This window comes from Cyrtonyx montezumae, unplaced genomic scaffold (genome assembly GCF_038088225.1).
Source record: "Cyrtonyx montezumae isolate F1298 unplaced genomic scaffold, pur_monq_1.0 scaffold_10, whole genome shotgun sequence".
NCBI lineage: Eukaryota > Metazoa > Chordata > Aves > Galliformes > Odontophoridae > Cyrtonyx > Cyrtonyx montezumae.
The window spans coordinates 35,586,383-35,596,761 of NW_027071826.1; the positions used below are offsets into that span (position 1 = coordinate 35,586,383).

The following is a 10,379-nucleotide window of genomic DNA, read 5'->3' on the forward strand; positions in this document are numbered from 1 at the left end:
CCAAGGTAATATATTTGATAACAAAATTTCTAATGTACAATGGTTTTTGGTTTTTTTTTCCTCTCAGGCTTTAATATTCTGATCTGGAGCCGTGAGGAGATGGTGGTGAAGAAGCAGGAACATCTTTTGAAAGCCATGACAGAGCAGGGTACTGGGAGCCGGAGTTTGTCCAGACGTGGAGGGCAGAGACAGGCAAACCCTGGGACAAGCAAACTCAAAGCTAAGTTATTGTCTTGGGAAGTAGAAGAGATGAGAACAAAAACCAAAGAGTCTAAATCACAGGGAAGGAAGTGAGATTCTAAATCACAGGGAAGGAGGTGAAAAGGGAAGGATTTAGATAACCTGATTTAGTATTTTGATCCTTTTTTGATCAGACAAATTCAGTGCTGCAATGAACAGTATAGGCACTGCAGGGCATTAGCCTTCTACTTTGTCCTTCCTCCCTGGATCTGATCTTGCTTCCATGATTTTCTTTGTTTCTCCTTGACAGTTGTCAGTGGAGTTACCACTTGATTTCTGAGGCACTAGGGAAACTTCAGAGATGTTTTCAGATCCTGCTGAAGTTACTGCTTCCATCCTGCTTGTTATCATAGCAGTGTGATAACAGGATATTATCTCCTGTAGTCTGCTGTGGAGCAGCTCACAATGAGGTCTCCAGACTGTTCTAGTCAAATTGAGCTGAGGAAAACTTCGTTAGTGAGGTTCATGTCTTGGAAAGGTAGAAAGTTCACAGGGGTGAGGGGATGGATAGTTTTAGTGAGTCAAGGAAACACCAGCCTCCTGTCTGCAAGCTTCTTGCAGCGTGTGCGTTTGTCAAAACCTCAGCCTGTTCTCCACCTGCAGCAATTTAACTAGACATGAAGAACATTGTGATGCCACACCTCTATCTTCCTTGTGGGATGCATAGGCAATATAGAGCTAAGAACCTACTGGCTCTTTACTTTGTCTAGAACTCCAAGCATTTTTTTGCTAACAGGTGTTTTTTTCACCCATACCTACATGCCTCAGAATGTTGGGTGAGTGTGTTGTAAAGCAGAAGTGAGGGCTTTCTTCCACATGTCCCTTTTCAGAGTCAGATCTCACAACTGCTGTTAAGCTGAAAAATTCTGCTTTTTCTAGTTTGTTTATGAAGCTGCCTGGGGGCCTTGCTCCAGAGGTTGATGGATGGGATGGGCTCTAGGCCTGCTCACATTCTCTATGTTCGCTTTATAGTTTTACAGCATTGATAAGAATAAAAGTTTTGTACTAAACTGAAATACTTCTTTGATATAGAGTGGGTGCTTTGAGCATTCTGATGAACTGTTTTTTTATCTGGGAGGCTAGAAAGTATTAATCTTATTGCTGGAGAACTAGAACTGATTTCTCTGTCTGTCATAACACTGTATCCACAATAGATCCTTCCTGGTTGGACGGGCTGCGTTATAAGTTGTACATATGCATGGTTGTTACCACCCAAACAACTTTTATTTCAGTTCTCACTTTGCTCCAGTAAGCGAGGGATTTACTTTGGAAAGGGGATATACTAAGTTCTCCCTGTTTTCCAAGGGTGAAGCACACTAGGGTTAGCTGTGTGAAGTCATAGAGAAGAGAAAGAATAGAGTTCGGTGTGAATTTGATTTTAATGATGAAAAGGAAATGCATTGGAACAATTACAGAAAGTCATTCACAGTCAGCATGTCATTATCATCATGGAAACCTTTCTTCTGCATGTGCAAAATTTGCTGTCTTATTTAAAAATAACAGGTCTGGTCCCTTAAATGCACTTTCTATTACCTCTTTTTCTGCGCCTGTTCTCACAGGCAGTAGCTTTTGCTTTATGACTGCCTTGCTGTGCAGCAAACCTAGATTACATCTTCAGAGGACAAAAAGGTGAGGAAGATGCTGAGAACAGCAAGCTGCTTCTGCTGATTCAGAGTTCCCATGCTGGCAGATGTCAATTATGGTATAGGGAAAAGTCCCCACAGTACTCCATAGAGGAAGAAAAGGAAATGTCTTTAGCCTAAGCACTTGCTTCTGCTGCCAAGAAGGGAAGGGAACTGCAGCAGAAAAGGAACTAAAACTGGGAAGTGAATGTGCAGCATCACCATGTGAAAAGCCTGTGCTGGTGCCTGCTTAAGTCTCTGATCTTCTGCCAGAAGCTATGAGGCAGGTGCTGAGCACTTGGCAAAAAGTTCCCCACAGCAGCTGCTGCATGCAGAGAGGCCCACAGCTTCCATCCAAATTTCCTGGAGAAAGGATCATGCTTCAGACAGAAAGCCAAAGCATGACAGATGAAGGGATCCACAGTTACCTGCGAAGTATGATCCTTAAAATTATTTTTTTTCCCTCTGGATAAGGCTGTCCAGAAGAGAAGACAGGAAACAAAACAAAACAAAAAACAAAACAAAACAAAAAAAAAACAACACAGGAGCTTGCATTTATTCTAATCTTGAAGCTCTTTGCTCTGCGGATCATATGTAACTTACTAAGAACTGAATACCAAAAAACTACTGCCAGATTTGCAGTCCTGTCCTGAGCCCAGGCTAGTTCTTGTCTCTTGAACTGCAATGTGAGGAGGGGAAAAACAGATTAACAACAACTACTTAGCAGGAACCACTTTTCACTATTTGCCATCATCTGTAGCAGCTTTCCCTGCACGACCAGCTGCTGAGTCTCTGCACGTGGTGACCTGGGCCTTCTACTCCAAGCCCAGCCTTCCCACCAGCATCAGTCCAAGGGCTTGAGAGAAAAGCACACAAAGCAGGTAGACCCTGGAAAGAGAAGCAATTCCTGACTGTCCTGGATGCGGCACCTTCTGTAGGAACAAGCGCCTCTGCTACAGTCACGATGAGTGGTAATGTTTACAGTCACCGAAAGTAGGAAGATTCTTCATGAGGAGCAGCAGCTCCAACTGGCCATGGTGGGATCCTAGTTGTATGAGGACTGGGGCACCACACAGTACAGTGGCTTCTCAGAATTAAAATGTGCCACTTCCATTAGATTAGGTTAGTCCTATCCCCAGGACATCACATTAGAAAGCATCCAAAAATCACAGTCCAGCTTCATTCTGGGAAGCGATGGCCAAAGCAGAATACTCAGTAACTGAAGATGCCCAATCATCCTTAGGGGCAACACTGCTCCCTCCTATTGCCTGGGAAGGAGTTGAAGCAACTGTCAGGCCTGCTCTTCTCCCTCATCGGAGACATGCCGGTAGCCAGGGGGCTGAGACTGAATGCGAAAGAGTACACTCAAGAGGAGGATTATAAGGAGAAGGAGAATGGATCCACACACAGCCAGACCCACAAACAGTCCTGCAAGGGAGAAAATAAGCGGTCAGTACAATACCAAGTTTTCCCTGTCTGCCACTCTCTGGTGCCCCTTAGGCTCACCTGTGTCATGCATACTGCTTGCTACCTGACATTCTTGTTCCCAGTCCTGAGGAACAACGGGATCTGTGAGTTCCAGGAATCTTTGCAGTGGACATATCTGCTGACACCCAGGGACTGTCAGTGGGAAAGGTTCCTTTCCGCTCTCATTCCGGAAAAACATCTCCACAGAAAAATTACTGAAAACAAAACAGAAGTAGGTGTTTTCTTTTTTTTTTTCCTCCAGCTGAAGTCATCCCTTCCCAAAAAGCTCTTAGTGTGCACACCATTTCCTTTAGTCTGGTAGTCGTTTTCTTCCTGAGAGTCTGCCACTAGAAGCAAGATTGCATCCCCCTAGCTTACTCCTAGCCTGGGTATCTAACCCTTGAGGTGAAATCACAGCAGACGTCTTTACTGCAGCCCTCACCCATCATCCTCTTGGTACAGCTCAAATAAATGACATGAGGCGTATGGTGGTTGAATCTTGTTGTAGACATCTAGAGCCATCTGCAGTGCCACAAGTGTGGTGTCATGCTGAGAAAGAGGGAAAAAAACCAAATCAGTCACCCTCATGAATGTGGCAGGGCAGCTCAGACCAGTAGTGGACAGGACAGTGCTGAAGGGAAGTCCCCAGTGTAACTTCCACAGGGAAGAAGGGAAAGGAGCAGTACTGTTTGAAAAGTCATCTGTGATGGTGCCAGAGAAGGCAAGAAAGTGAAACACAGCCATATATGTCCTGCATCATTCCATTAAGAATCATTTTCTACAGGGTGCTTTGGGCAATATGCTTGACTTTCCAGTCAGTAGGCTGCAGGAAAGTAAGGGGTGTGACTCTTTAGCTACACTGCTGTTTACATCACGTTTGAGTACCACCAACCCATCCACTAAGTGTAGCAGTATCCCCCAAAGACTGCCAGTCTCATCCACAAGTCTGAGCTAAACGGAGTGAAGTGCCGGTTAGGAATTTTCCTCAGGGGGCCCCAAAGGAATAATGCCAGCTATTGGACATCCCACCCAGCCAAAGGCAAAGATACATCTCCTGCATGCTGCATGGGCTGTAGAGAAGCCAGAAAGGGTTAAAACCGTCAACAAGCCCCAGTCCTCTGTGAGGAGGAGTAAGTGAACCAAAGCTAGACCCAGCCTGTGACTTACCGCTGAATAGACAAGTAGTTTCAGTTGCTGATGAGCAGAGGCATTTGCTGCTTTGGTTAGGTTTTTCCTAATGTGATCCAGCAGAACCCCTGGCAAATGCAAATGACTAGTAAGATTCAAATTCTAGTCAGAGCAGCACAGAACTCCTTTCCTTGTGCACTCACCGCCTTGCAAACGAGCTTTTTCTACCCGATGATGGATCCCAAACAGAAACTCAAAACCAAAGTCTTTTAGCTGCTTCATTTGAGTCATGACATCTGGTGTCACCCATGCTGGCAAATCCATTTTGTGTGCTTGCTAGGAAGATAAAAGAGAGTACTCATCTGCAGGTAGCACAGACCACAGATTAATCAGAGAATAGGAGTCAGGGTGTCTCAAGTCCTAACCAAACTGTTGTTGTGTTCCTGCATTATTTTAAGTATGACCCTCTTCCGTTTGTGCTTCTGTCCTCATTGTGAATGCTGCATACAGAGAACATAGGTAGTTTATTTCCTTTTTTAATGCTGTTTCAGAAACTAATTGTAAGAAGCATAAAGATTAGAATCTAGGAGCTACTTTTCTGTGAATGCACAACTGGAGTGTGGGCTTTTATTGTTACAGCAGTGCAATAATCTTGGGGCGTTGGCTTTATGTGTGTATGCAGATGGAACACAGTCAGGAATAAAAAGACAAGCAAGAGAGCACAAGGACTCGAGTTTTCTGGTGTACCTGCAGCACAATTCCCCAGGAGGCTTTAAGGGCCTGTGAAAGATACTGGAGAAGGTTAACAAGCACTTTGGAACAGTACTGGGATGCACTACTAACACAGCCCAGCAATCAAACCTAGAGTATGTGTAACTGGGAATCTGGAGAAGAGTTTGCTTTATAGCGTCACGAGAAATAATTAGTGATACTGGCAGACAAACAGTTGTGGTTCCCTGGCATTACTCAGATGGGGCAATTATTTTCTATGCCACATCCCATTAAAATGCCAGAAGATGAGGCTGAATATCCTTAAGAGCTCATTCTGTCTGAGCAGTTCATAGAAATTCCCATCAGCAACATAGATATTTAGCTAGTTTTCCATTACTTTACAGAGATAGTAGCTGCAAAGTTCAAGTGTTTCTTGGACTTTTACTTTCATCCTGATGTTACAGTGAATCTCCTGGCTCAGGTGATAAGAACTGTACTTCTCTTCAGGGCTCTATGTGTAAAAGTGAGAAAAAAAAAGAGGAAAAGCAAAGTGGCTAAAAAGATTAGTCAGTATTAGGGTATAGTTCTGAGAATAAAATTCCTCTTCTTTACAGTGTTCTCACTTCACTTCGGGACAGTGAGCTGTTGCCCAAGTTCTTGGGGACACAGTGGTTCAGTTGGGTTTCTCAGTTCAATCTGCAAGCTCTTTAAGTCAGTCTTGAAATTGAATATTTGAAATTCTGGATCTCTCTGACCACAGGGATTTTTGTTACAGACAGAAGTTGCTTCACTGTGATAGGAGATAAGGTTTGTGATACAAAGGGCAAATTTACATAGTGCAGAGCTGCTCTGAATTGGAATATTCTCAGCCTGCAGCAACTCAAGCAGATTTATCCTTTACATCCCCAAAGTACATATATAACTGCATTAATGTACCACTGCCAGCCAGCAAACTAACCTAGCCTTGCATGTCCACAGTACTAGCATGGACACAGAATTAGTATCAACAGATGCTTCATTTTATGGATTCTTTCAACACTAGCTAGTTTGACACTAATGATCTCTATAACTTGCTTTTTTCCCTCTGCAGTTGTACACAAATAAATGTTACAGTTATTGCATAGTCTCCTGCATGCATGACCTTAGCTTGGGCATTAGCACAACACAGCTAAACTGATTTTTATTTTAAGCCTTCACGAAATGTGCTTTCAACAAAATACCATGACTTCGGGGCTTTGCCTCACACAGTAGAAGACATCTGTCTGTAGTCTTTGTCATAGGATGTTATAATAGATCTAAACTGAGATGTTGGTGAACCCCACTTAACTGAGCAGTGAGAAATAAACATTAACAGAAGCACAGAAAGAAGTGATTGACCCAGATTCACAGAGACAGAGGTAGAATCAGGTAATTTAAAGCCTCTAACATAAATCATAGAGTTAATGTATTTTCAGTTTTCAGAAATCTCATTTCTGCCTTACTTAACTTAGAACCATCTGTGGACAGCTGAAAATTTCAAACTGCAATCTGACTTTCAAATGGGTAATTTACTGCACCTCTGGCATGGTGTTTAAACTACAAAGTGAGAGGTAACGGAGCCCTGAAGACCAAATTCTCATGGTTGTAAGAAGATGACAAAACTTACTTCACAGAACAGTGTGTCATACACGCTCCAAACAGACTCAAGAGAGAGATCCCGGATTCCAGTCTCATTTGCCACCATCTGCAGGAATTGCTGTAGGTATGAGCAGAGAGAGACCTTCAATTTTCTAAGTCTGTACTGCATTACTTGCACAGAATGGAGTCTTCCTACCCTTCTCCCAAGTTACGTAGAGGTAACAAATATTTTAACGAAACTCCCAAGACATTTCATGCAAACGATCACTTACCAAATTGTCTCTGGTCTTATTTATGTATTCTCCTGAGTGCCGTGTTTCATTCTGTAGCTGTTCATACCGTGGACAGGGGGTCAAAGGAAACTTCAGTAGCTGGACAGAGACAAGAGGAGCTAGATCACTGACAGTACCAATGTACAGGATTTATACGTACAGGATTTTCAACATACAGGACTGTACTGAAACTCTGACTAGTGGGATGCATCCACAAACAGATTAAAGTGCTGCCTTCTAACATTTTGCAGCTTGTGTGTGGTCTGGTGAGTGGTTGTAGCTAATACTGGCTGTACAAAGACCCTCAGTTTTCATCTGGTTCAGAGGACAGAAGAATCTCTGCAAGACAGGCTCCCAGGAGAAGCCCAGATTCACAGTGTGAATTGAGACTGAAGGAAAGACTTCTGGAGAAGTCAGCATAACGTGTTACTCGAGTACTCAGTACATATTCTTGGGACTAACTTACCCTTTCCCCAGACTCTGGCACTGTGTGCACAGGGATAGGCTGCCAGGAAATGTTAGGGTTGAACATGTGTTGCCTCTCCGGGGGATACAGGCCAGCCAGATTGGCCTCTGCGCTCATCAGCGTCCGATCACAATCCGTGCTGCGGATGAAGATCTGCCAGGATAGGGACAGTGCACTGTTAGTGTCGCTACTGGAAGTGGTGGTGCTTAGATGCAGGACAGTGTGTGCTGAGGAACGCTGCCAAGTGCCCTGCAGCTGCTCACAAACAGGATTAAAGCAACTGAAGTAACTGAGCCTGCTGCTGTCAACCTGCATGGAATCACAAGGATGGGTATGAGAGATGATTTGTTGTGTAGTGCTAGGGCTCTGTACTGGGTGAGTGGGATAGCGAGATGCACTGCGTGGAGATGACAGATGGAAGGAGGGGAGTCTGAATATTAGAGTCAGAGAAGACAAGTGCAAGACAGAGATGCACTGTATCTACAGAGCAGGACTGGGACAAACTGCTGTATTCAGTTCTCCATTTCAGGAACAAGCTACTGCTCATTCAAAAACCTGGCTTCTCCACACCTCAGCTGTACCACCTGAAAAATGGAAACAAGAGTTCTCTAAGAGAGAAAGAGAAGAGAGGAAGCTGAGATTTTATTTGATGGTTATATACTCTTGGGATTAATAGGTCAAGACTTACCATTCCAGAGCTCAGAGAGAAATCTGAGCCAGAAGGAAAAGGTGAGAGAAAACACAAAAGAGTTCAGGAAGTCAAAACGGTAAAATCTTTGGCATTCTGATATCTATGTACTGAAAATGCTTCAAGTAGATTGCAGGGAAACCAGCACTAAGACAGGAGAAACGCATACAAAAGAACACACTAAAAGACAGCATCGGACCTGAAATAACAAGAACAAAAATGCAGAAGAATTGAATATAAGGTTGAGATCAGGGTTTTGTATTAAATGCTAAATGAAAAGTGAGAAATGTAAGAAAAAAAAACCCCATATGCTCACCCTGTATAGCACCTCCCATGTAAACTGTGTCTCAAAACTCAAGTCATGGAAAAAAAGTCTTGACAATTTCTACCTACATTTACCTTCTAACTGTGGCTTGAAAACAACTGATCCTGTACTTGTCAGACAGGATTGCCTTTGTCCTAGATACGATCTGAAGAAACAGAAATATTTGTAAGTATAAGGACCTATTTCTGTAAGCGTCATAAAAAAACAATTAAGCCCTGAGCGTATTTGCTTTCTTCAGCACCTTTTGCCAGGGCTCCAGCCTGTCGCTGAGTCAGGTGACAGATGGTCATACGGTATCATTCACAGGCAACACTTAGAAGAGAGCTTGCTCAATTCAGGCTTGGTTAGCAGAATGGTTTTTGTTTGCATGTGCTTTGGTTTGTTTTTCTTTCTCAAGCAAGAGAAGAAGAAGAGAAGAATATTTTGCCAGCTGAAACTGGCAGAAGATTTATAAGAATGAAGTATGTTTGGAGAGGAACTACTGAGGAAGGTTAAAGGACCTTTGTTTGAATTGAGACTGGAAGTTTTGTTGATAAGGCAAATGTCAAATAAGGGATGTGATGTGAACCATGTCAAGCTGTGTACTTACAGGGGAGTCTGAAATCGGGGGGGGGGGGGGGGGGGTGAATAAAACAACTAATGTGATGCAAGGCCAGCAGGGGGACAAGCTTTCCTTTCCAACCACATGACAGTGTGTCTCTCAGCATGACACTCGTTCCCACTGACTCACACCCCTTTGGTCAGCCACGACAGACGTTTGTGGGGAATTTCAGATTTCCCTCTGTGCACAGCACATGGCTGCACACAGACTCTAGAATTTGTTTTAGAGCAATCTACTGGTGACCATCAGTTTCTCAGGAACTAGAATGAAGCAGGGTGATGCCACAGAGGAAGAAAGTTTGCAGACTGGGAGAATAAAAGCTTTACAGCTGGAAGGAAACAGAGGATGGCTTTTGGTTGGGGACAGCTGTTTGTATGGTCTGGGAGACAGTGCCGGCAGTGTAGTAGAGAGGGCACGGCAACCACAGGCGGCATTCTTCATTTTGACCAGGATCTGCTGCTGTAACAGAACAATCTCGAGTAAGAAACAACAGCAGGGGTCACACAGCGTTTGCTCAGCACGCCGCTCCCCGGGCCCGCAGGTGCCTCCGTGCTGCGCTCGGTGGCAGCAGCGCAGAAGGAAGCGGCTCCGCGTGCCGCTCCCACGGCCGCCGCACGGCGCGGGGCCGGGGCAAAGATCGAGGAGCTTTTCCTCTATCACGTTGCCGTTTTCCTTGTGGTTTTCTGTTTTCCTTTTTTCCCGCCGAACCCGCCCCCTCGGGCCGCGGGGCACTCACCTCCTGCCGCCGGTACGAGGCGCTGAGGAAGCCGCGGTACCGCCGCCGCAAGGCCTGGCCCAGCTCCCACTGCTGCCGCATCCCCGCCTGCAACGGCACCCACCGTCAGCACCGGCGCCGCCGCTCCCGGCCCGCGCCCCCGGTCGGCGCCCCGCACGTACCTGCGTGAGCTGCCCGAAGCCCTGCGGCCAGGCGCCCTCCTGGAAGGGGTCCCGCGGGTAGGCCTTGATGGGCGAGCGGTCTCCGTGCCGGTACACCTGCGGGCGGCACCGCGTCACCTCGGCTCGGCGGGCACCGGCCCGGCCCGGCCCGCTCTCCCGCCGCCCCCAGTCCCTCCCTCACCAGCGTCACGAAGCGGAGGCTGCGGGGCCGGACGGGCGGCGGCCGCAGCCACACCGCCAGGAGGAGCAGCACGGCTCCCGCCCGCCGCCCCGCCGCCATCGCCGCTCCCCGCGGAACCCGATCGCCGGCTCCGCGCGCCGCACGGACGCAGTTCTCCGCGCGCG

At 46.0% G+C, this 10,379-nt stretch overlaps 2 protein-coding genes across 2 annotated transcripts in view; one reads left to right on the forward strand and one right to left on the reverse strand.

The window, feature by feature from the left end:
* The window catches only part of DDB2 (damage specific DNA binding protein 2), a 43,069-nt gene extending 42,218 nt beyond the window's left edge, over positions 1–851 (forward strand). Inside the window, 1 exon segment of the mRNA XM_065754919.1 lies at positions 68–851. Coding sequence (XP_065610991.1) covers positions 68–294 — 227 coding nt within the window. The 3' untranslated portion in view covers positions 295–851.
* Positions 852–1,595: 744 nt separating this feature from the next.
* Positions 1,596–10,314, reverse strand: ACP2 (acid phosphatase 2, lysosomal). Its single transcript, XM_065754909.1, has 11 exons — positions 10,216–10,314; positions 10,035–10,130; positions 9,874–9,960; positions 7,524–7,676; positions 7,058–7,156; positions 6,814–6,903; positions 4,661–4,793; positions 4,497–4,585; positions 3,772–3,878; positions 3,369–3,544; positions 1,596–3,290 (listed from the first exon to the last, which is right to left on the reverse strand). The coding sequence occupies exons 1-11, from the start codon at positions 10,312–10,314 to the stop codon at positions 3,154–3,156; spliced, it is 1,266 nt and encodes a 421-aa protein (XP_065610981.1). The 3' UTR covers positions 1,596–3,153.
* Between the last annotated feature and the right edge of the window lie 65 nt (positions 10,315–10,379).